At 43.2% G+C, this 26,906-nt stretch overlaps 1 protein-coding gene across 1 annotated transcript; it reads right to left on the reverse strand.

Annotated features, from left to right (window-relative positions):
- Positions 1-13,119: 13,119 nt before the first annotated feature.
- On the reverse strand, positions 13,120-24,868 carry LOC122139655 (tripartite motif-containing protein 16-like). The gene is made up of 6 exons (XM_042738708.1): positions 24,245-24,868; positions 22,254-22,349; positions 21,939-22,172; positions 18,135-18,294; positions 17,957-18,004; positions 13,120-13,643 (listed from the first exon to the last, which is right to left on the reverse strand). The coding sequence occupies exons 1-6, from the start codon at positions 24,818-24,820 to the stop codon at positions 13,120-13,122; spliced, it is 1,638 nt and encodes a 545-aa protein (XP_042594642.1). The 5' UTR covers positions 24,821-24,868.
- Between the last annotated feature and the right edge of the window lie 2,038 nt (positions 24,869-26,906).

Below are 26,906 nucleotides of genomic sequence, written 5' to 3' on the forward strand. Positions count from 1 at the left end.
CATTTACTACTGTGGGTTAAATTCAGAGTCTGTATGGCACATGCATTTTAAAGACATGCATTACCTCATGCACATGCAAGATGTCGAAATGCATGACGTCACCGCACTACAGTCTGCAGCTAGGAGTACTTGGGTCTGAGGAGGACAAATAACTACATTCAATATTGAGTTTGGACTGCAGTACTTATTTAAACCACTAGCTGTCAGTATTACATACTGCCCCTTTAACATCTTTGTCGTGACTCATTTAAGCAGAAATAGGATTACAAATGCATACTTGTATTTATTTGTGAGAAGATGTTGCTGTGTGACGTGTGATTGACACACTCACAGGTCCGTGTTTGTGTGTGAGTGTGTGTGTGTACTTACAGACTGTGAGAAAAAAAAATGTGTGTGTACTTACAGACTGTGAGTCAGAAGCACCAGACTGTCCTTGCAAAGAGTGAGGAACGGGCGATGGCTTGACTGAGTGGCAGCCAGCGTCTATAATGAGGAATGGCCGGGGTTTGCGGCAACCAGGACTGCGCTTCGTCCATGGTGACCTTGAAGTTGATGTATTTCCTCAGCGACCAGCACAGATCAGCTCTAGGCATGACGAAGCGGATATCATGCACTTTTGGAAGGCCAAGCAAAGTAGTTTCACTTTCTCCATGAAACACAAAGCTTCTTGATGAAATGGTGCTGGCGGCAACAGCGAGAATAAACGTTATGCCTTCTTTCTTTGCGTGAACATTTGGGTGGCGTTATGCAAATCTTCCCACATAGTGACATAGAGATGTGGGGGCGTGTTAGAACGAGCCGTTTTAGGGGGTGTGGACAAGTCTTAAATTTTATAAAGAATATCTCTTTGGATTTGAGACTTTAGTCTTTGCAACTTTATAGAACTTCTTTATGGACCAAGAGCTTGTAACACTTCAAAGAGAAAGGAAAAATTGAAATCGCATCATATGACCCCTTTAAAAAAAGCCTACATGTTGAAATGTATGTGAAATGCTGTGATCTTTCTTTATCACATTGACTGATCTGGAGTGTGGGGTCTCTCATGTTAATTTGTACACTTCTGGTGTCGCTCATCAGGTTTGCGTTAATGTTTGTCTCTGTCTGAAGAGAGCTGAGGTACTGTGAGTTTTTTTTTTATTACTTAGTTTTTACATTTTTGTTCAACTACAGTTGACATCCGGAAGAAATTCCAGGGCAGTATTTTTGTTGTTCTTAAAACAAAGCTGATTTCTGAATAAATGACTTCTGCTGCTATTGTTTCCAGAAAATTCTTTTTTTTTTTTTAAACCTAACATGTGTTCCCTGGGAATCAAACCCAGAACCTTTTGCGCTGCCAACACAATGCGCTACCACTGAGCCACAGGAGCACACTTCCAGAAAATTCTTAACGTGCTGTTTTTGACACGATACTGCCTCTGTGTGGATGCAAATGGCATTGCAGACTCTTTGATGCTCTTTTGACAGTACTGATTTTCCTGTTTTGAGTGTTAAACCATTGCTCTGGGACTTAGTATTATTATTATTTTTTTCCTTTCTCTGTTACATAGTTGAACTTTCTGGACGTTCTACAGTGTTTCAGTCTCAAGACTTTTGAAATTATTTATTTTTTTTGGATGGATACTTGAATAGACTCTCTGAACTGAGAACAGAGCTTGCTTTTGAACAAAACTGCCTCTGTTTTGTGTGTGTGTGTGTGTGTGTGTGTGTGAGTGTGTGTGTGTGTGTGTGTGTGTGTGTGTTTGTTTGTGTGTGTGTGTGTGTGTGTGTGTGTGTGTGTGTGTGTGTGTGTGTGTGTGTGTGTGTGTGTTGTGTGTGTGTGTGTGTGTGTGTGTGTGTGTGTGTGTGTGTGTGTTTGTGTGTGTGTGTGTGTGTTTATTTTTGCTTATTTGTGTGTGTGTGTGTGTGTGTGTGTGTGAGTGCATGTGTGTTGAAAGAGTTTCCTGTGTACCGGAAGCATTCACATGGACAGTGATTTTTGCTGATTTCCTCTGAATCGTTCTTTCTTGACTTGATATTAACAGGTTTCCATTGACTGATTACCCTACCATATATGGACGCTCCAACACCAGCCCAGTTCTGCAGTGAGGTAAAAGACTAATATTGGGTTATGACTCTTACTCAGGTATGTTGACTGTCATATAAAAAGTCTGTGAAGTGAGATATAAAAATTTACTATGAACTGTTGGTTTACCTGAATATCATCTGAACTTTTTGAGGGAAATGTTCCTTGATTCTGATTGTTGAGGGGATTACAGCAGTAAACAAAGAGACTCTGAATGCAAGTTTGAGTTAAGTCAAAAAAAAAGTTTTTGTACATTTCCTTTGGTAAGTTCACAAGTGAAGAGTTTATTTGTGTTTCTTTATTCTCTGTTATTCTTGTGTTTTCTTTGTGCTTACCAAATACTGTAAAAATAAACCCAAACTTCTGTTATCTTGGAGCAGGGGCATTTCTCCTGTCTTGTGGGCTGATAGACGAAAAGAAGAGTTAATATTACTTCTTACTCTGGGAGCTACCGTGTACGGTATTAAATTCCAGAGCCTCAATCCTCATCAGTCGCTGCTACAAAATTGTACTACAAAAGCGTACTTAGCATGGCAAATTAAAAGGGAACCTAGATCTTGTCATTTCCCTAGTCATCTAAGATACATTGTGGAACATAATTTTACCTCTAAGTTGTAGTGACATTTCCCACTACATAAAACTGGCATCACAAACAGGATGACACTTAGCCTGATCTTTGCTGTTTGTAGAATTCTGTCCAAGGTCTGTGAGCAAGAAGAAAAATGGCAGAACTGGAAGAACTGAAGGAGTTCGCTGATATTCAGAGGAGGTTAGCTGAACAAGCCGAAGCCCTGGATCATGCCAGAATGGAACAGCGAGAAGCTCTGTCATTGGCAAGGGCTCTAATGGAGCAGCAAGCATCCACTTGTGCACTCCCAGCAACATTCCAAGGAATCACAAACTTACTGACTTCTCTGGTACCACCAAGCCTAGAGAAGGAGGTGTGGAAGAGTGGATTCTTTCCATGAAATCAGCATTCTGTGTCATGAACGTGCCAGATGAGGACCAAGTGGAGCTGATTAAACAGCACTGATAGGGAGAAGCTTAAGATACCGTGAAGTTCATGTTGACATAGGGGGATAACAGTGTGGAGTTCATCTTCACACTGCTACAGGAAACCTATGGAGACAAGGTACCTATTGGCACAATGTTAAAGGACATTTATGATTGAAAACAAGCACCTGGTGAGACAATAGTAGTCAAAATAGTAGTCAAAAGCGGTTTTTCATGCTCACAGAATCCAACCCTGATACGAAGGAGATGAAAGGATTGGACGGAATTGTAGGAATGAACGTGCTTAGTGAATTGAAAAACCTCTAACCAATTTGAAACAATTCAAACACTAACAGAAACAAATGTTAGGAGAGTGATTGCAAGAGTGAATAAAGGTGAGGAACTTTTGGGTCCAGAAGGAAGAATAGGATTTGCTAAGCAAGTTGTCACAATTCCACCATTAAGTGAAAAGATTGTGGATGGCCACTGTATTGTACCACCCCAAACGAAGCATCATGTACTCGTGGAGGGCACGGATTCTGTTACCCTTCCAAAAGGGCTGTTGGTGGCTAATGTACTTGCAAGCCCAGAGAAAGGAAGAGTCACAGCGCGTGTTGAATCTCTGTCAAGAAACCGTTAAGTTAATGCTGAGGTCTAGGATTGCAGCCGTGTCCAAACCACAGAATATTTACATTTGCATTCAATCTCAGGGATCCGGGTGACTGCAGTGACCCTCTGACTTGGATACAGACTGGATCTGGTGGCTACGGTGACCTCGGAATAAGAGAGAAACAGACTAATATTAACATAGATGCCATTCTTCTAATGATGTAGCAAGTACATCAGGTGTTATGGGAAGTGTTCCCAGTTCCGGTTGACCTAATTAATGCAGCCTAAAAATCCTTTAACGGATTTGAATTTTAGAAGTGTATTAGTGTGTTATGGGTAAGCCAGGTTAAAGAGATGGGTCTTTAATCTAGATGCAAACTGTGTCTGCCTCCCGAACAATGTTAGGTAGGGTATTCCAGAGTTTAGGCGCTAAATAGGAGAAGGATCTGCCGCCCGCAGTTGACTTTGATATTCTAGGTATTATCAAATTGCCAGAGTTTTGAGAATGCAGCGGACGTGGAGGACTGTAATGTAACAAGAGCTTGTTCAAATACTGAGGTGCTAAACCATTCAGGGCTTTATAAGTAATAAGCAAGATTTTAAAATCTATACAATGTTTGACAGGGAGCCAGTGCAGTGTTGACAGGACCGGGCTAATATGATCATACTTTCTTGGTTCTAGTAAGAACTCTAGCAAGAATATAGAGAATATAGTCCCAAAACTAATGGTAGAATTTGAAAAGGGTGATGACGAGCTGCATATTAAAAAACCTGTACAGTGCAACATTAAGATTGAGAGCCAGCCCGAACAACTGTCAATTCCAGTCCAGGTGAATCAGGAAGGACTGACAGACATGCATGTGAGGAGTTAAATGCACTGCTGACCTGGTACAGTAACATTTTCTCTAAAAGCGACATAGACTATGGATACACGATGACAGTTATGCATAGCATACCTACGGGAGATGTACAGCCAATCAAGCAACGTCACAAACGAGTCCCACCTCAAGTTTTTCAAGAGTTTAAGAGACTTATACTGAAGGAAAATCACAGTCCATGGGGCTCACCTGCAGTCATTGTGATAAAGAAGGATAGGGGGGTTAGTTTCTGCTGTGACTACAGGAGACTTAATCAAGTCACATTCAAGGATACTTACCCCCTCCCCCATGTGGAAGAATCATTGTATGCTTTAGGGAATGCAAAGTTGTTTTCCACACTGGATCTCACAGCAGGTTATTTTCAAGTGGCAATAAGGGAATCAGACCAGGAGAAGACTGCTGTCACAATGCCATTTGGGTTGTTTGAGTGGACACGGATACCGTTTGGCTTATGCAACACTCCGGCCACCTTTCAATGATTGATAGATGCAGCATTAGGTGACTTGGCCTTCGATGTTCTCTTGATTTACCTTGACGATATTATTGTGTTCAGGCCAGAGGTCCTGTTCTTGGGAAACATTATTTTGTCTAAGGGAATTCAAGTGGATATGGACAGAGTTCAGTGCTTAGAAGAACGTCCGACACCCTCCAATGTTAGAGAGGTGAAACAGCTGTTGGGATTTATGAGTTACTACCAAGGTTTGCACAATTGGTTAAGCCCTTGCATGCTATAGTTGGAAAAGGTTATAAAGGCAAGTTGTCAGAAACGTTGGTCTGGAGTGAAGAGTGTCAGTCCAAATTCAGCCAGCTAAAAAGTTGTCTGATGTCACCTCCGATTTTGGCTTACCCTGATTTCCAGTGTCCTTTCATACTTACAACAGATGGGAGCTGTATTTGGACTTGGAGCCATACTCAGCCAAAAGCAGGGGGGTGAAGAGCGTCATTGCCAATGCAAGCTGAGGTTTGAAGGGTTCCAAAATAAATGACAGGTGTTACAGCACCTCAAAGTTGGAGTTACTATCCCTTAAGTAGGCAGTAACAGAGAAATTTAAGGAATACCTGATATTTGCTAAATTTCAGGTTGTTACTGATCACAATTCCCTCCGTTACATAGAGATGGCCAAACTTAGAGCAGGTGAAGTGTTGGGCCACTCAATTGGCAGAATTCAACTTTGAGGTTTGCTACAAGCCTGGCAGACAGAACACAGATGCCAACGTTGCCAAGTGTATGAGGGTGTGCATGAGCATGGAGGACAAATTGAAAGTAGGAGGTCATTGGAGCAGATACGGCGGCATTATTATCGGCCCTCAATGACCAATGACGTGCAGACGTGGGTAAACCAGTGTCAGAGATGTACTTTAGCTAAGGATGTGTTTCCCAAAATTCATGCACCTATGAACGGCATCAACATAACTGCACTCCTAGAAGTTCTTGCCATCGATTACACCGTGCTTGAGAGATCCGCAGGGGGTTACAAGAATGTTCTAATGCTGCTTACAGACATATTTACAAGATTTACTGTTGCCGTCCCGACTAAAAACCAGATAGCACTTACCACTGCTAAAGCCCTTAAATGACACTGATTTGTCTGTTATGGGTGTACTGCCCAACTGCACTCAGATCAGGGGAGGTGTTTCGTGGCAAGCGTAATTAAAGAGCTCTGTAAGCTGTATGGAATCAGCAAGAGTCGCACCAGTCCTTACCACCCGCAAGGGAATGCACAGTGCAAAAGATTCAATCGTACAATGCATGACATGCTGCGGATGCTACCTGCTGAAAAGAAAAAGGATTGGAAGACTTAATTGCCTGAACTAGTGATGGCTCATGATAGCCATGTTCATTCATCAATGTGTTACTCCCCATTTCATCTAATGTTTGGGCGGGACACAAGAATGCCCATGGATGTCCTAGGAGGGAAGGATCTAACTGATGATGAGGCAGATGACCTAGATGAGTAGGTGAAGAATCACCATGTATGCCTGGGAACTGTGGTAGAGACTGCAAAGGCAACCGCTCATGAGGTTTCCAAGAAGAGGAAGAGGGTATATGAAGACATCAGGAGCACTCATTAGACCTGGTGACAGAGTATTGCTGCACAACTATAAGTTTAGGGGACGGAATAAAATTCAAGATAAGTGGGAGTCCGTACCATATTTGGTAGTGCAGCAGAATCACTGAGATTTACCTGTGTTTACCATACGTCGTGAGCCGGGGGTGGGGTGGGGGGTGGTCCAACAATAGTAGTTCACAGGGATCAGCAGAGACACTGTACCTTCCCCTCTCCCACAAGACAGATTACACGTGCTAGAAGAGAAAAAGAGTTGTCAGAAACATATGTTGACCCATATGACTTTATTTACATTCTGTATCCTACACACTTTCAGAGCACAGACTTACCCGAGGAGGCTGGGGTTGAAGTGTTATGTGAGGGGGAGGGTAGTGTTAGTGAGAGTGAAAGAGTATAACCTGAACAAAAGGGAGTACGGATGAAAATTAGCCAGTGTTGGCTAAATCTGGTGCATTTTTCATATTTATGTATTATTAATGTGCATTGTCCCTGATTAAAATATACAAATAAATAAATAAATAAACAAAAAAAACAAGATCCAGATTCTAAAAACTCTGACACTCCAGAAAATTACATCAGTGGAGTACCTGATTTAAGACATACTAAACAGGAAACAGAGGGTACATTTTATTTATTTATTTATTTATTTTTAGAAAAAAAAATGAGACCGGAAGTGATGTGAGCATGACGGTAGTGAAAAGCAAAAAGCATTGTTTCTCAAAAGCATTTTAGCTTAAAAAGAAAATCATCAATAATTTAGTGCTGTTCACTATTAAAATAAAGGTTGTTTATTGGCATTGATGGTTCATAAAGAATCTTGAACATCCATGGAACCACTAAATGTTCTTTATAGTGGAAGTAAGTTCTTTAGATTAAAATGATTTACAGCAGAAACAGACGTTACTCATGTTTAAGCTCATAGAAGTCTTTCCACTGAATCCTCCTCCTCTTCCTCTACAGCTTAATCTCTCAGTGATGTATCCACTCATTTGTCTGTCTTGTTAGATTTTGCTGTATTTGGCTCAGCAGTGGTTCGGGTGGTTTGCCAATGTATTAGATTTCTAAAATACAAAAAAATAAGTAAGCTTGACCAGAGTTCATGTGGGGAGAAGAATTTATTGAAGGTAGTAGTGTAGCAGGTCTTCAACAGGAGACAAAAACCCACAAAATCATAAGATAAAACCAATATTATGATTATATATGACATTCAGAGAAGCTGTTCTCTCTCTCTCTCTCTCTCTCTCTCTACTCTCTCCTCTCTCTCTCTCTCTGTGTGTGGTGTGTGTGTGTGTTTTCACAGGAAGTGTGCTGCTTTACTGTCTATATGAGGATTTATTACACATTTATTCTGATTCATACTGACAGTGTTAAGAAGTTCAGCTGCAGTATTAATGTCTTGTAGAGAAAAAGAAAAGACTTTAAAAACATCTCACTGTTACTGATTTATCCATTAATTAATAATTAATCATTAATGAATCAACTCTACCTCTCATTCCATCCTGATGATCCGATGATAGCTGCTCGCATCTCAGCATGTCTAATAGACATTTCTTGTTGGATACCGGACCATCACCTTCAAACTCAACCTGGTAAGACAGACCTGATTGTGGTTTCAACAAACCCAACACGAAAGATTACTAGTTGTGCGGCGGGCCAAGACCCGAGACCATTCTACGTGGGCCCATTCCCACCCCATGGCAGGACACCTCCACGGCAGCCAATGCCGCTCAAGCATCGCGACGCTTCCATTGGCGGGCCTGGGCGCCCGAGGTAAAGCGGTTTTGCCAAGCCTGCCCGACCTGTCAGGCCGCGTCGCCCAGGACTCCTCCCCAGCCGGCTCATCCGGCTGCCTATCATCGGGGGCTGCCCTTCGGCGGATAGGAATGGACATAATGGGGCCGTTGCGAGAAGTCTGCCCGAGGGGCACAGGCACATCCTGGTCATCGTTGACTATGCCGCCCAGTACCCGGAAGCAGTCCCCCTGCGGGAAGGCCGCAGCAGAGATCCATCACCGGCCCAGGAGGCTGTTTCTGCTGGCCGGCCAGTGCGGCCTCCCCTGGAATCCTGACTGACCAGGGAACCCCTTCATGTCCCGGCTAATGGCTGACCTCTGCCCGGCTGCTGCGGGTGGAAGCAGTTGAGGACCACTGTTTATCACCCCCAAACTGATGGCCTCGTAGAAGAGATTTAACCAAACCCTCAAGCAAATGCTCAGACATGTGGCGGGAGGACAAGCGGGATTGGGACCTCATGATCCCCTCACGTACTCTTTGGGATCATGGCGAGGTTCCTCAGGCCTCAACTGGCTTCACCCCCTTGAGCTCCTGTTAGGCCGACAACCCCGGGGCCTCTTGGAATGGCCCGGGGGCGTCAGGAGCAACAGCCCGGCCCCGCTGTCGATACCGTCTTGGAACATGTCCGGCAAATGAGGGAACGGATCGACCGAGTGATGCCATTAGTCCGGGAACACCTCACCAGGGCCATGGTCCTGGTCCCCAGCTCTGCCTGCAAATTTCTGGCCTCCTGGAAGGGACCCTACTCCAGGTGCGTGGAGGGGGAGTGGACCCGGTCTACCGCCTATGAAGAGACAGCCCAGGAGACGGACGGCAGGCGGAGCAACTCTACCACATCAACCTCCTAAAGAAATGGGTGGGGACCGGGACCAAATGGCGGCCCTGAGTCTCACCCGAGCCCGTGGTTGTGGATGTCAACCCCCCACCTTTCAGCTGCCCAGAAGGCGGGCTGCAGCACCTGATCAGTCAGTTCCAGGATGTGTTCTCCTCTCAGCCCGGGCAGACCAACGTGATACAACATCATATCCGGGGGACGCCCCCAGGAGTCGTGGTTGAGGCAACGGCCCTACCGAGGTCCAGAGGCTCGTCGGCAGGCTATTGAGGAAGAGGTCCAACAGATGCTGAAGTTGGGGGTAATAGAACCATCCCGAGTCCGTGGTCCAGCCCCATTGTGATGGTCCCAAAGCCGGATGGCACCCTCGCTTTGTAGCGCGACTTCCGCCCGCCTGAGCGAAGTCTCCAGATTCGGCTGGGTACCCCATGCCTCCGGGTGGGCGAACTGCTGGACCGGCTGGGAAGGGCCTGTATATCAGCACCCCTAAGACCTCACCAGGCTATTGGCGGGTACAGCTCTCCGGGGGCGCCAAGCCAAGCCGCCTTCTCCCACCCCCAGTGGCCACTGGCAGTACCGGACCCTTCCCTTCGGCCTACATGGGGCCCCCGCGACATTCCAGCCGGATGATGGACATCCTCCTGCGGCCTCACCAAGCTTCGCGGCAGCCTACCTGGATGGCGTCGTGGTCCACTCGAGGCATGGGGACGAACATCTGGATTAGATCTGGGCGCGGAGGGGTGCTGAGACTCCGGCGGGCTGGACTTGCTCGCCAACCCCACAAATGCCACCTAGCCCTCTCTGAGGGGCCAAGTACCTGGGCTACCAAGTCGGCCGCAGGACTCATCCGGCCGCCAAGACAAAGAAAGTTGAGGCCATCCACGCGCCGCGCAAGACCGAGACAAAGGCCAGGTCGAGCCTTCTTGGGGTTGGCGAGGGGGTACTACCGTTGTTTTATCCCCCCAACTTCTCCTCTTTAGCGCCCCCTGACAGACCTGACCAGGAAGGGGCAGCCGGAGAAAGTATGCTGGACCCGGTCGTGAAGCCCTGGCCATCAGGTGGGCAGTCCTGGAGCTCGGTACTACCTCCTGGGCGCCAAGTTCACCCTGGTAACTGACCAGCGCCCCTACAGTGGATGGCCAGCGCAGGACACTAGCGCCAGGGTGGCTCCGCTGGTTCCTAAGCTTCCCAGGACTTCCGCTTTGAAGTCCATGTCCATCTGGCTGGGGCTGCCAAGCGCCGCCGATGGCCTCTCCCGGATCTGGACAGCTTATGCAGGTCTGTCAGGGGTCATTCCCCTAATTTCACCTCTACTGTCTACATGTCTTCGCAGGACCAGAACGACGGCTGCTTAGGGGGAATGTGACGCGAGAACTACCAGAGGAATCAGCGTCGCCCTGGAAACCAAAGTAAAAACACCTGCGTCCTCGTCACCGGCTGATCGGTCACAGCTGCTCCCCATCAGCCAGCACGTTTAAAAAGGAGCCCATGTTTCACACACAGAAGGGGTTCTCGGAGCCGAATGCACCACTGGACTAATCCCCTCTCCTTCTTCCACAGAAAGCAGCGGTGACCGACAGCCCACACCGCTTGGGAGCCGTCAGGACACCCACTTTCACCCTGAGTGGCACGAAGAGAGCAGGAGAGCACACGGAAGCACCAACCAGCGGAAAGCGGATCAGGACACTTCACCAGGCACCCTTCACTTGTCAATAAACCCTTTTATTTATTTATTTATTTATTTTTAGAAAAAAATGAGACCGGAAGTGATGTGAGCATGACGGTAGTGAAAAAAAAAATGAGACCGGAAGTGATGTGAGCATGACGGTAGTGAAAAAGCAACAAAGCATTGTTTTCTCAAAAGCATTGTAGCTTAAACAAGAAAATCATCAATAAAAATCTTAGTGCTGTTCACTATTAAAATAAAGGTTGTTTATTGGCATTGATGGTTCATAAAGAATCTTGAACATCCATGGAACCACTAAATGTTCTTTATCTTGGAAAATAAGTTCTTTAGATTAAAATGATTTACATCAGAAACAGACGTTACTCATGTTTAGCTCATAGAAGTCTTTCCCACTGAATCCTCCTCCTCTTCCTCTACAGCTTAATCTCTCAGTGATGTATCCACTCATTTGTCTGTCTTGTTAGATTTTGCTGTATTTGGGCTCAGCAGTAGTTCGGGGTGGTTTTGCCAGTGTATTAGATTTCTAAAATACAAAAACTAAGTAAGCTTGACCAGAGTTCATGTGGGGAGAAGAATTTATTGAAGGTAGTAGTGTAGCAGGTCTTCAACAGGAGACAAAACCCCACAAAACCATAAGATAAAACAATATTATGATTATATGACATTCAGAGAAGCTGTTCTCTCTCTCTCTCTCTCTCTCTCACTCACACTCTCTCTCTCTCTCTCTCTCTCTCTGTGTGTGTGTGTGTGTGTGTGTTTTCACAGGAAGTGTGCTGCTTTACTGTCTATATGAGGATTTATTACACATTTATTCTGATTCATGTTATTTCACTGACAGTGTTAAGTTCAGCTGCAGTATTAATGTCTTGAAGAGAAAAGAAAAGACTTTATAACATCTCACTGTTACTGATTTATCCATTAATTAATAATTAATCATTAATGAATCAACTCTACCTCTCATTCCATCCTGATGATCCGATGATAGCTGCTCGCATCTCAGCATGTCTAATAGACATTTCTTGTTGGATAACGGACCATCACCTTCAACTCAACCTGGCTAAGACAGACCTGATTGTGGTTTCAACAAACCCATCACTTTATCGAAATTTCACCATTCAGTTAGGCTCATCAACCATAACTCCTTCAAAAACAGCTAGAAACCTGGGAGTTATGATTGATGATGAGCTGACTTTCTCAGACCACATTGGTAAAACTGTCCGGTCCTGCAGATTTACTTTATTCAACATCAAGAAGATCAGGCCCTTTCTTTCGGAACATGCTGCACAACTCCTTGTTCAAGCTCTTGTTCTGTCCAGGCTGGACTATTGCAATGCTCTCTTGGAAGGTCTTCCAGCCAGTTTTATCAAACCTCTACAATTAATCCAAAATGCAGCTGCAAGATTCATCTTTAATGAGACAAAAAGAACACGTCACACCTCTGTTCATCAATTTGCACTGGCTACCAATAGCTGCTCGCATAAAATTCAAGGCATTAATGTTTGCCTACAAAACCACCACTGGCTCTGCACCCCATTACCTAAATTCATTAATTCAGAGTTATGTGCCCTCTAGAAGCTTGTGTTCTGCAACTGAATGGCATATTATTGTGTCATCTCTAAGAAGCACAAATTCACTTTCACAGACTTTTTCATTAACTGTTCCCTCCTGGTGGAATGACCTGCCCAACTCAATCCAGAGTCCTGAGTCCGTAGCCATCTTCAAGAATCAACTAAAAACACGTGTTCCATCTTTTTTTTCCATTTAACTCTAGCACTTCCTATTCTATTTTAATTCTACTTTATCTATTTATCTTATTTTTTATAAAGAAAAAACACTAGCTCTCTATTTTTTTCTATTCTACCTACTTAGTTTCTTTGTGTGTGTGTGTGTGTGTTTTATATTGTGTGTTTTATTTTTTTTATGTATATATATATGCATATATCTATATACATATATATATATATATATATATATATATATAGATAGATAGATAGATAGATAGATATTATGAAATACCTTGATACATGTACTGTGTTAGGCTAACCAAGACTTGTCATTTGCATGTACATATTGTTGCTCTTTTGTTAATTTTGATTGCTTCTATTGTCCTCATTTGTAAGTTGCTTTGGATAAAAGCGTCTGATAAATGACTCAATGCAGTATGGGTAGAATCTCTCGTCAGTCTATTCTGATTCATCAACACAGTTTCACTGATGATCCAATACAAACACAAAACCCAGGATAGAGCGGCTGAGTGAATGTGGTCTGGACTGTGTGGATGAGGCTCATTGTGTCAGAGACGCTGTAGAAGGACAGAGTTCCTGCACCGTGATCCACAAACACTCCTATTCTACTGCTGATGGACTTTACAGGGAGAACAGTCTTTATGTTACTGTGTCTGAATGAGTAACTGGAGGAAGAACAGATCAAACTCCAGGACTGATCATTATTTCCAAACAAACACTCATCACCCCGTCCCTTCCTGCTGATGCTCTTATAAGACACTGATATATACACACCAATATCTCCACTCCACTCAATCTCCCAGTAACAGCGTCCACACACACTCTCTCTACACAACACCTGCTGATAATAATCAAATCTGTCTGGATGATCAGGATACAGCTGATCTGTGACAGTACCAGTAATCACTCTGTTTCTCTCAGACAGAAGGAGTCGTTTATTCACTGTGTACAGATCCAGAGTGAGTGGATGGGAATCTGATGGAGATAAAACACATCAGAATCAGGAATTACAAACTTTTCATGTAGCTGAACTCTTCATGTTCAGTGTACTATCATGGCCAAAAATTTTGGCAGTGACATAAATTTTGTGTTTTGCAAAGTTTGCTGCTTCAGTATTTGTAGATAATTTTTTCCACGTTTCTATGGTTAACTGAAAAACAATGATAAGCATATCATAAGTTTTAAAGGCTTTTATTGGCCAAAACAATAAAAATAAAATAATGAGTCAATATTTACAGTGTTGACCCTTGTTCTTCATAACCTCTGTAATTCACTCTGGCATGCTGGATATTAGCTTCTGGGCCAAATCCTGATTGATGGCGATCTATTCTTGCCTTATTAGTTCTATGAGTTGAATTTCTGGGCTTCTGCTTGTCCACTCACCTTTTGAGGACTGACCACAGGTTCTCTATGGGATTGAGATTCGGGGAGTTGCCTGGCCACAGATCCAAAATTTCAATGTAATGATCTAAGAGCCACTTCTTTATCACTCTTGCTTTGTGACATGGTGCTCCATCATGCTGGAAAATTCACAGATCATCACCAAATTGCTCATGGATCATTGGAAGAAGTTTCTCTTGCAGGGTGTTTTGGTACCTGTAAAGAGTGAGGCGGGGCCGAGAGCCATGGAAACGGAGCGAGGCCAGGGGAGTAAGTGATAATGCACGACACCTGCGCCACTCCCCGGTCTCAAGTCCCACGGAGGAGCTCCGGAAGGATAAAAGAAGGAGTGACGACAGTGCAAGATGGTTGAAAAGTAACGCCACACATGGATGGTCTCAGGATGCTTCACTGTTGGCACATCACAGGACTCATGGTAGCGTTCACCTTTTCTTCTCCGAACAATCGATTTTCCAGATGTCTCAAACAGTTGGAGGGGAGCTTCATCAGAGGAAATAACTTTGCACCAGTCTTCTGCTGTCCAATCCTTGTACTTTCTGCAGAATTTCAGTCTGTCCTTGACGTTTTTCTTGGAGAGAAGTGGCTTCTTTGCTGCCCTTCCTGACACTAGGCCGTTGTCCAAAAGTCTTGGCTTTACTGTGTGTGCAGATGCTTTCACACCAACCTGCTGACATTCCTGAGCAAGCTCTGCACTGCTGGAGACATGATTCTGTAGTTGACTCCTCAGTAGGAGATGGTCCTGGAGCTTGTTGGACACTCTGGGACATCCTGAAGACTTCGTCACTGCAGTCCAACCTCTTTCCTTGAAGTTCTTGATGATCCGCTAAATGGTTCTTTCAGGTGCAATATTCTTTGAAGCAATTTCCTTGCATGTGAGTCCATTTTGATGCAAAGCGATGATGGCTACACGTGTTTCTTTGGAAGTAACCATTGCTATAAAGAACACAATAGGGCTCATTTATCAATCTAACATAGAAACGAGCGCAGATCTGTGTGCACAAATCAACTTTCAACAGAGTTCATGTGTGATTTGTATGCCGCCAATCACTATGCACAAATGATCGCATGTTAATAAATGTGGCGGCAGAAAACAATCGTCATTTGAATATCAAGCCCCTAAAAACACCATGGTTTAGAAGCCTCGTCCCTAGAGTTTACGACACAAAGAAACAAAACCCAGCCAAAAAGAGGAAGTAATCTTATGAAAGCGAAACTGATCTTATTCCAAAAACACCCGTTAACCTTGTAATTGCAAACAATTAGGCTATATTAATTTACGTAATTTATATGTATATTAAAATACTGGTACATATAAATAGCCTATTTAGTTCCCCTTACTCTACAACAAATATTTTAAATTTAACAGAATTCAGAACAGAACAAGAATGAAAAATAAGTAGTTATAAAATTATATATTAAACTATAAAATAAAACATAAATTTGGCTATAGTGGCATTCATTATAAACAGCATACAAATGTTAAGCAAAACTGAAACGGCATTGGGTTTCATACCACAAGAATTCAAATGTTTCCATTTTTGCCATATTTGTTGTAACATTTGTTTGTATAACATTTTTTTAAAAGATAGAATAGAATAGAATAGAATAGAATAGGTAAGTGCTAGTATTAGTTGGTCAGGTGCTGGTGAAAAATATGTTTTTTGAAGATGAGTAAAGACTCAGCTGTTCGAATTGAGAATGGGAGGTCAATCCACCAGCTGGGCACAGTCCAGGAAAAGGTCCGTGAGAGTGATTTTGAACCTCTTTGGGATGGCACCACAAGGTGCCATTCACTTGCAGAACCCAAGCTTCTGGAGGGCACATAAGTTTGAACTAGTGAGTTTAGGTATATTGGTGCCGCACCAGTGATCGTCTTGTAGGCGAACATCAGTACCTTGAATTTGATGCGAGCGGCTACTGGTAGCCAGTGTAACCTGATGAGGAGAGGAGTAACATGAGCTGTTTTTGGCTCATTGATGACAACTCTCGCTGTTGCATTCTGGATCAGTTGCAAAGGCTTGATAGTACATGCAGGAAGGCCCACCAGGAGAGCATTATAATAGTCCAGTCTGGAGAGAACAAGAGCTTGGACAAGAAGTTGTGCGGCTTGCTCTGACGGGAAGGGTCTAATCTTCCTAATGTTGTATAAGGCAAATCTGCTGGACCAGGCCGTTGTAGCAATATGGTCTGTGAAACTTAATCAATCACAACTACTAGGTTTCTGGGTGTCCTGGAAGGAGTTATGGTTGATGAACCAAGCTGTATAGAGCAGTTGTAATGAAACGATGGGTTTGCTGGAACCACAAGCAGTTCTGTCTTAGTAAGCTGAAGGTGATGGTCCTTCATCCAGCTAGAAATGTCACTCAGACAGGCTGCAATGCGAGCAACTACCGTCGGATCATCTGGTTGGAATGAGAAGTAGAGTTGAGTGTCATCAGCATAGCAGTGATAAGAAAAGCCATGCTTCTGAATGAAAGATCCTAATGATGTCATGTAGATGGAGAAGTGAAGTGGTCCAAGCACTGAGCCTTGAGGAAATCCAGTAGCAAGAAGTTGTGACTTAGAAACCTCACCCCTCCAAGACACCCTGAAGGACCTACCTGAGAGCTAGGACTTGAACCACAGGAGTGCGGTTCCAGAGATGCCCATCTTTCTGAGGGTGGACAGGAAAATGTGGTGATTAACTGTGTCAAAAGCAGCAGACAGATCCAGAAAGATGAGTACTGAGGATTTTGAAGCTGCTCTCGCCAGTCGCAGGGCTTCAGTAGCCGAGAGCAGGGCAGTCTCAGTTGAGTGGCCACTTTTGAAGCCAGATTGGTTGCTGTCCAGGAGGTTGTTCTGTACAAGGAACATAGAGAGTTGGTTGAACACAGCTTGCATTTTAGTTTGATGATGAATAGTTGAAATGTCAGGCAACAGAACTAATATTGTTTGTGTGTGCTTGAGGCATGTGTGCGATCAGGTGGATTAAATCAAATAAAGATATAAAGAAAATAAATAAAATGCATTAAGAATGTCACAAAAATGAGCATAGCCTATACTTGCTGCAGTTTTTTTAAAAAAAAACAAACATTTTTTTATTTTGTTAATCTGTTATATTATAGCCTATAATATTTTGTGTGATCCTATTTATTTTAATCCTTTTATAGACTTAATTTCTGTTTTTGTCCTTTCACAGAAGCCATGCAGGAACATGATGTGATGATTGAATCCTTATGGTCTTGTTTAGCTAAAGCCCTGTATAAAAAATTAAAAAAGACATTCTAATCTTACTGGTTAATGATCAACTAATGAACTTTCGTTTGATAGTCAGGACAACAAAATGCTGTCACGAGTTGAGACCAGACGTGAGATTTGATTGTAGCACTGCTCACGTCCATACTGATAAACCCCAAGTTTTCTCCAATTTTCTGTCATATGTTCGTTTTGTAAATGAGGCCCAATAATTGGAATGATAGTGATTAACGTGGGTAGTACTCATTCACACTTGCACATGTGCTGCTGATATGATTAGTCAATTAATGTTATCTGGTCATTTTGTGTCAGGATAAAAAAACAGTGAAATTTGTTTTTTTGTGAAAAGTTCATTTTTTTGGTCAATGAAGCTTTTAGCAATTATTTAAAATGCATCTGATCACTCTACACAATAATCTAGAAACAATGTGAATGAAGACCTCAACAGCCTAAGCAGCAAACTTTGTGAAACAAAATTTATGTCACTGCCAAAACTTTTGGCACTGTATCATCACAGTGTCTCAGTACAGATGAACAGATATCTGTGCAAATCAACATTTACATCATCATTTATAAAACTCTTCTTTTACCTTCTACAGGAAGAACATGAACACACTCAATTAGTTTTTCTGCTTGTTTTCTTACTGACTTACATTGTAGGAAGTCGTTCCTGGTTCTGGGAACAATGTAGGTGAATGTGACTGTGGAAATCAACAGACATGAACAATGTGATTCTCATGATCCTGTATCTATTCCGAAGACATTTCTAATATGATATTCTCCATGATGATGGACTGGTTTCTGAGAGCAGATGAATCTCCAGGACTTTACCTCTGTCTGAGATCTTCTTGAGCTCTTCTTTACAGAAATCCTCCAGTTTGTCTCTCAGCTGATGGACAGATTCTCTCAGATCATCAAAAGAGACGAGAGAACTGAAGAGATCATCATTTACATCTGTAGATTCAGGAGGTGCTGAGAGAGACTGGAAACTCTACAGAAAACAGAAATCAAAACTCATCAGCTCCACATTTCACACATCTTTTGTTTTTTCAGCCACTTCTTTTCTGGCGTGAGCGAGAGAGATTGTGTTCATGGTCACGTTTATATTTCTGTGTTCAGCACGTGGGACAAAATTAACGTTTCTAAACTAGAGCTTTAAAGAAGGCTACTATTAAATTACGAATAGAATACTGAATATAATATATGTCGGGGCGAATATTTGCTAGTCCCCATAACACATGATTTCACCAGTAGACTGTATTAGAGTTAAAGAAGTGCATTATTTTACTGGATATGCACTTTTTAAAAATATTTATAGTGAATGCAATCACTAATAATCACTATAAAAAAGCAAAAACAATCTCTTCGGTTGTCCATCGAAATCCGATGATGACGTCCACGCCTTTAACGGTGAGATCTTTGATGGCTGAACAGTCCTATCCTGGACCTACAAGCTCTATTGCAGGTGGGGCATATGTATGTGATGGTGGTGGTGGTCATAGTGGCAGCTATGGCTGCATTTCTCCTGGCTCGCTTTTGCTGTCTTCTGGTTGTCCTCTCCATCTCTAGTGTATGAACCCCATCTCCACATAGCTATCACCAGATGGTGCGGTCAGCAGCAACATCTTCCAGATCCTCAGGTCTGATCTTACACTTTCTCAAGGCATTCTTCATCTGATCTTTATAGCGCTTCTTCGGACCCCCAGCTGAGCGTTGACCATGATATAACTGGCCATATAGTACTCTGCGGGGCAGCCGACATGGGGGCATCCTTATCACATGCCCCAACCACTGCAGTTGACGCTGGGTAATAATGGCCTCAAAACATCTGCAGTTAGTCATTTTAAGTATTTCTGTGTGAGGCACATGATTAAGCCAGGTAATTCCCAGAATGCGCTGAAGGCAGCTTATGTGGAAGTGCTCTAAGGACTTGATGTGACAGCAGTAGGTTACCCATGCTTCACAGCTGTAAAGGAGGATGGTGACACAGACCGCTTGGTATACGGCGACCTTTGTGGAAGGATGAAGGTTCTTATTATGAAAGACTCTACATCGAAGTCTCCCAAAGGCAGCTGATGCCTGTTTGATTCGGCTCTGGATTTCATTGTCGATGCCGCTATCCTCAGAGAGAAAACTCCCCAGATATTTGAAAGATGGCACTTCTGACAGCTGTTCATCTCCAACAGTGAAGGCAGGAGATGTGGGTGGGACATTGGTACTCCATTGGCAGACCACTTCTGTCTTGGTGGGGTTGACAGTCAGCTCAATCCTGCTGTACGCCCTCACCGCCACAGCAAGGACAGTCTGAGGATCCTTGGGAGTATGGGCCACAAAAGCACAATCGTCTGCATACTGTAGCTCCAGGACCTGCTCTCTACTGATTTTTGTTGTTGCATGTAGCCTCCTAATGTTAAAGAGGTTGCCATCTAATCTGAAGTCCACTGCCATACCACTGCTGTTTTCAATCTCATTGTGGAGAAGCTTGGTGACACACAAGAGGAAGATGTTAAAGAGCACTGGCGCTAACACACACCCCTGCCTCACCCCTGTACGTACAGGGAAGGGCTCGGACTCTTGTCCGCCTATGGTCACCCGAGCAGTCATCCCATCATGGAATTGGCGGAGGATGTTAACAAACTTATCTGGACATCCAAACCTGAGGAGGATATCCCATAAGAGCTCTGTTTGCACTTTTGTGTCAAATGCTTTCGAGAGATCGACAAAGGCCATAAACATGTTCTGATGTTGCTCCCGGCACTTTTCCTAAAGCTGCTGGGCTGAAAAAATCATGTTGATTGTGCTCCTGTTCTTACTAAACCTGCACTGTGATTCGGGCAGCATTGACTCAGTGATGTTGTTAATAAGTCTCTGATGCAGCACTTTGGCCATGACCTTACCACCAACAGAAAGGAGTGATATGCCCCTACTATTACCGCATACGGCCTTGTCACCCTTGTTCTTATAGATGACTACAATGTTTGCATCTCTCCATTGCTGTGGGATGCTCTCATCAGTCCAGGCCTTGGTGATGTACTGGTAGAGGGTGCGCATACATATGTACCCTCCCTCCTTCTTTCAGTAGCTCAGCAGGGATGTTGTCAGCACCAGGGGACTTGTTGTCCTTAAGGGAACGGACAGATGATAGAACCTCCTGGAAGGTTGGTGGTAGACTGAGATCGTGAATGGGAGGAAGTTCAGACAGTTCATCCAGGATGGTGGGGTCTGCATCAGAGTCCTGATTAAGCAGGGTGTCAAAATGCTCAGCCCACCTCAATAGGATACTATTCTGGTCCTTCAGAAGTGTTTGACCATCAGCTGTTTTCAGCAAAGTGACACAGCGATTTGTTGGACCGTAGATGGTTTTGACAGCATTATTATAATTATGCATGTCATTTTAATCTGCAAAGGATTGGATTTCATGTGCATTTTCAGTCCACCACTCATTTTGTATGGCTCGTATATCCTTTTGCACTTTCCTCCGAGCTGCCTGCCAATGCTGTCTAGTCTTAATGGATGAAGGGTTGTCTAAAGTTTCCCGGTGTGCTTTCCGCATATCCTTAAGCAGGTTGTGGATGATGTCTGAGTTATCGTCAAACCAGTCTTGGTGGTTTTTGCTCTTATAGCCGATGGATTTGGCTGCTGAATCGTAGAGCACAGAGCTAATATAGTTCCTCTGGTGTTCCATTGTTTTTTCTGAGCTCAGACAAGTTTCAGACTCCCTAAGCTTCTCAGCTAGGAGATGTCAAAACTCACTTCTTGCTTCCATGTTTCCAAAGCGGTTACAATTTAGCCTCTTTTTTTTTGACTTTTGCCACCGCAAAGGGGAACGCACTTCCATGTTGAGCTTGGCCACAATCATACGATGGTCAGTCCAGCACTCTGCACATCTCATGGCACGAGTGATGAAAACATCCTTGACGTCATTACTCCTCACCATGATGAAGTCAATCATGTGCCAATGTTTAGAGCGAGAGTGCATCCATTAGGTCGTATATTTTGCCTTCTGCTGGAAGATGGTGTTGGTTATGGTAAGGCTATGCTCAGAGCAAAGAGTAAGTAACCTCATACCATTTTCATTCCCCCTGCCAATACCATGCCTACCTAGCACTCCACTCCATATCCTGTAGTTCTGTCCCACCCTCGTGTTAAAATCCTCAAGCAAGAGGACCTTATCACTCTTAGGGATCCGGCGAAGAGTTTCATCCAGTGCTTGATATAAGCCTTCCTTGGCTTCATTTTCAGATGGCAAAGTTGATGCATAGGCACTATGCATTTAATTTTGATTAACAATACTTAGAACTGATACTTTAGAGTTTTTGAGTGATTTCAACATAAAAATAATTTATAAATAAAAAATGAGTTAAAGAGATGAAATGTTACTGAACTGTTGGTGGCGCTAGTGGTGTCTGACAGCTAAATATATCTTCCAGAAGAAAGAGCTCAGAAAAAAAATTCCTAAGAGATTTCTAGAGCTGAAAGCCATTTGTAAGCATCATCTCTTTCAGAAGATGATCAGATGAGAGTCTGACTGATGATTATATAATAAGACACTCATGAAGTGTTTCTCTGTGAGTCTCTGTCACAGCAGGATCTGCTCAAGTCCACTCTGACCCTGTTCTTCTAGATATGTGTTACCTGCAGGAACTGGATGTGATCCTGTGTGTGTGAAAGCTGCTCCAGCTCAGCGTCTCTCCTCCTCAGATCATTGATCTCCTGCTCCAGTCGCTCCAGTCGTTCTTCAGCTCGACTCACTGCAGTCTTTTCCTGATCTCTGATCAGTCGTATCAGCTCAGAGCGGCTTCTCTCAATGGAGCGGATGAGCTCAGTAAAGATCCTCTCACTGTCCTCCACTGCTGTCTGTGCAGAGCGCTGTTAGGACACACACAGTGATTCAGCTTCAGTGAGTCTGAACTGAGACGGAGACAAACTTCTCTTCTTCTCCAGACTCACCTTATGAGACTCCACAGTCTCTCTCAGCTGCTGAAGATCTTTCTCTTTCTGCTGGATTCTCTGCTGGAGCGTCTTCTGCGTCTCCTTCAGCTGCTTCTGCAGGACAAACAGATGATAGTGAAACTCACAGAAAACTACTGACTCTAAATCATCATGAACAGATAAATCCAGTAAAAGTGGAGCTGATAACTAATGACTGTAGGTTCCAACTGCAGAAGTGATGATCGCTTACAGTAATCATACATGAATAAACTTGAAGATTAAAGGGTCATGATATTACATCAAATTTGCCTTGATCTTTTGACAAATAAGAGGTCTTTGTACCATTAAAACATCCTGCAAATTTCATAGCTCCTCATTATAAACAAAGCATTTATTTAATCAAGCTCCAAAAACGGCTTGTTTACATCTTTTGAAAAGGTACAGCCCCAGTGACAGCTTTTGTACCTTTATTTCTGAGAGTGTACTGTGATGCGTGTCCCTGTCACAACACCGGCACGACAAGACATTATGTGGGGACATAATTACGGATTACACTGACTTATACTGTGTTTTTACGTGTTGCTTCACGGCGCATAAACATAAAACCATGTCTGCATTTGTGATTGGAGAAATGACAAACAACAAACAATACTCTACACCAGCGGTTCTCAATTCCAGTCCTCGCGCCCCCAGCTCTACATATTTTGCATGTCACTCTTTGTTAACACACCTGATTTAGACAATCAGCTTGTTAGAAGTGAGCTCCGAGCATGAACTGTGTTCCCATTGACATAGTCCCTACGCAGTGAGTGTACATTGCTTCCTAGTACCTGAGCAGGGGAAATCTGTTGAAGTTTACTTCACTTCGGAACATTCATTCACAGATTTGCGCTGCGCAGCGTCTTCACACACAGACAAGTATGACATCATATACCTCTGTAAATAAATACAATTTAAATTCCCGTCTCGCACACTTCAATGCACTTTGAATGGAACATATGTTTACTTCGAACTGGAATCATGGCGGAATATCCTGTGATGTCCACTTCGCCGGGCACTTACGTTCGAATAGAACAAACGTCTGAAGCCATAAGAGAAACATACTAAATGTGCAGAGCAGGGGGCGTCATCAATAAAATTTTCAACAAACATCTGAAAATCCTTTACGTATGTAAACGTACTTACAGACTGTGAGTCAGAACACTGTAGTCTACTCTTCCAGGATCAGAAAACAGTCCTCCATAAAATGTGCTGCACACATCTGAATATTTGTGTTGAACTGTTCTGGAACAGTGTTGTAAATACAACTAAACCGCTGATTTCTAGTCGTGTCCTCTTTTGGAAGACCAAACAAAGTATTTTCATTTTCACAATGAAACAGCATCTCCACAACATGGCACCGGCGGCAACAGAGAATAAAAGTTATGCCTTCTTTCTTTGCATGAACATTTGGGTGGCGTTATGCAAATCTTCCCATATCGTGATGTAGACATGTGCAGGTGTGTTTAAACGAGGCGTTTTAGGAGGGCGTGGATGAGTCTTAACTTTTATAAAGAACAAGATGGTTGAATATCTAAATAAGATACGTTCTCAGTCCCAGACGAAACCTAAAATACTATGTGGAGGACGCAAAATAATTGAATAATAATATGACCGTGTGGTGAACCTATGAACTGAACTCATATTTAAACATGGTCCATGCTGTGTACACACATCTATCATTACAAATACAATTTTATCTGTATTATTTGTGTCCCCTCCAAAAAATTGCTCTTGAGAAATTTTGTTTATTGTCCCCCTACTGTTAGATGAAACTTATGCCCTTGGTCATGACCTCTTGAAGCCAGTTTCACACTGCAAGTGAAAGAATTATAAAAGTGAAAGTGACACAGACATAGAGCTTCATATTCTCAGTGTTTCTGTGTAATTAAGGTGCAGCTCTACACTCAAAATAAACTAAATATTGGATCACTGCACTGAGTATTAACTTGATCTCTAGTGTTAAATACCTGTTTCTCTGTCGTCTGTGCTGCAGCTGATACAGTGTCATGGTTTTTATGTTCATCCATACACAGCACACATATACATTTCTGGTCAGTGCGACAGAAAACCTCGAGGATCTTCTCATGTTTCTGGCAGATCATCTCCTGCAGTCGTCCAGTGGCATCAGACAGATTGTGTCTCTTTCCTTTAAATAAGCTCTCATGTTGTTCGAGGTGATTCTGACAGTAAGAGGTCAGACACACCAGACAGGACTTGACAGCTTTGTATTTTCTTCCAGTACAGACGTCACACTGCACATCTCCAGCTCCAGCGTCACAGTCAGCAGAGAGTCTGGTCCTCTTCAGTTTCTCCACCACTTCAGCCAGCATGGTGTTTCTAGCTAAAGCAGGTCTTGGACTGAAGGTCTGTCTGCACTGAGGACAGCTGTAGACTCTCTTCTGATCCTCCTGATCCCAGCAGTCTGTAATACAGCTCTTACAGTAACTGTGTCCACAGGGAATGACCACTGGATCCTTCAGGAGATCCAGACACACTGGACACAAGAACTCATCCTGATCCACTGAAATTCTGGCTTCTGCCATTTTACTGCATGAATACAGAGACACAAAAACAGCTCAACTACACTTCAGTTTCTCTTTCCCTGAAATCACATGCTTCCTGCTTCCTGTTTCCTGCTTCTGTGTTTGAGTCAAGTGAATAAAACAGGTGTGCCTTCAAGTTTGTAAAGCAGATTCCTCATTCCTGTTCCTGTAGAGTCTCTCTCTCTCTCTTTCTCTCTCTCTCTCTCTCTCTCTCACACACACACACACACACACACACACACACACACACACACACACACACACACACACAGTTTCCATGTTTTTATGGGGTCATTCCATACAAACTGTATTTTCTATCCTCTTTATGCTAACCCTATCCAAAAACCTACCCTTCACACAAAAGTTTCAGCAATTTTACAGTTTCAGAAAACTTCATTCTGTTTAATCTGAGGCTATAGTGGCATGCAAAGACGATTCTGCTGGATCCTGAGATGGAGAAGTCTTGTGTGACATGTTGGAGATTGAAGACACAGTAGGATCCATATGCAGGCAAAGTCTTTAATGGACAAAACAGGCTCAGAGTAGAGCAAACATAAGGTGAGGGTCAAAACCAAAAGGAAATGAGAGCTCAAACAACAAATACAAAACGCTAACCAGAGACGTGATACAAAAGGCAAGCAAAGGTCAAAGCACAGGGAAAATCCATCAATAGTATACGTTCAAAAGCAATAACAGTTAAATAAGGACCACTTCCGTCAAGTATATTTAAGACAATTATATTGCATACAGTTAGGTGTTGGTGGTATGGTTATGTTCTGGGCAACACTCCACACGCCTGTTCATGCTGCCATGCTTGAACAGAGCGGGGAGAGCAGCAAGACAAACCCCCAAAACAACCATATGCCAAAACTCCCCAACACAACTGAATGGCCAGCGATGGGAAATGTTGGCTTAATACTATATTTATGGAGGAAGCATCACCCCTACTCAGAAAGGGAGCATACAACAAGCATGTTGCTTAAGCTGCTTATGCAAATATTTGAATGTACAGGGGGAAGCATACACCCCTAGCAGCAGCAGTCTAATACGATGGCAGTAAAATCACATTAAGGGGGAAGTGCCACCCCAAGTTAAGCAATCAAGGATGTGCAACAAGCATGTTGCTTAAAATGCTTAAAGCACATGTGTGATTGTAAAGGGGGAAGCATACGACCCCTTGATGCGGCACGAGGAGTATGTAATATGCATTTAAGCTGTAAATTGCATAATTGTGGGTGGTAGTCCAGCAGGGGAAGCATGCACCCTTCGAAAAAACTTAGAATGACAGTCCAATCTGAATGAAAATGCTCCATATAAACACCTTAAAATAAAATAAAATTACCCAAACCGAAATGGTAATCAGTTTGAGAGGGGTGGAATAACATTCTATAAACCGAACAAAATTAAAATCCTGCCATGTAAACGCGTTAAACGAATTACTTGTATCTATGTAATCACATCAAAAGTCGTGGTCGTTAGAATGTGATGTCGGCAACGCTGTGCATTCTGTGGTTTGTAGACACAGATACTACAGTAGAGACTGGGTAATAGTGGACGTAGAAATTTCAATTATACAATTAACACACATTAGATTGGAGAACACTTGCTGTGTTATGAACAGTCATATCTGCTCTCATGACCGGAGCATTTCTCATGATCACGACTCAATACCACAACTAAATCCATACAACAACACAAAATAACTCAATGGAATCTCGAGTCAACATAACGAGTTGTTTTCTCATGATCACAACTTAATTCTTTCGTGATCTCAATATAACAAGAGTTATTCCCCTTCTAGTGAACTCATGCTTGTGTCCTCTTGGGGAATGTCACCAGCAGGAGCAGTGTCTGAAGCATGTGTTAAAAAAAAATATATGATCCTATTGGTCCACGTAGCCTGTGACGTCATGTGCAGGTGCCCAGAAGTATAAAACGGCGCCTGCTGAACATATCACCAACTTTAGTTGTCTTCAGGAACCGTCTTATTGTCAGTGTGTGTGAAGACGTTATGGAGAAACCAAGGCAAGTAAGCATTTTAGAAAGTGTTTGCCTCTGTGCCCAAGGTTTCTGACACTCGAGGACA

The sequence above is a fragment of the Cyprinus carpio genome, chromosome B14 (genome assembly GCF_018340385.1).
Source record: "Cyprinus carpio isolate SPL01 chromosome B14, ASM1834038v1, whole genome shotgun sequence".
Classification (NCBI taxonomy): domain Eukaryota; kingdom Metazoa; phylum Chordata; class Actinopteri; order Cypriniformes; family Cyprinidae; genus Cyprinus; species Cyprinus carpio.

What these genes read in the sequence shown, in the direction of transcription:
- LOC122139655 (XM_042738708.1), bottom strand. Translation starts at nt 24,820, where the DNA reads ATGGCAGAAGCCAGAATTTCAGTGGATCAGGATGAGTTCTTGTGTCCA. An exon ending in CACAGACGACAGAGAAACAG is followed by an intron (nt 22,350 to 24,244) that starts GTATTTAACACT and finishes TTTGTCCTGCAG; the next exon opens with AAGCAGCTGAAGGAGACGCA. An exon ending in CAAGAAGATCTCAGACAGAG is followed by an intron (nt 18,005 to 18,134) that starts GTAAAGTCCTGG and finishes TGATTTCCACAG; the next exon opens with TCACATTCACCTACATTGTT.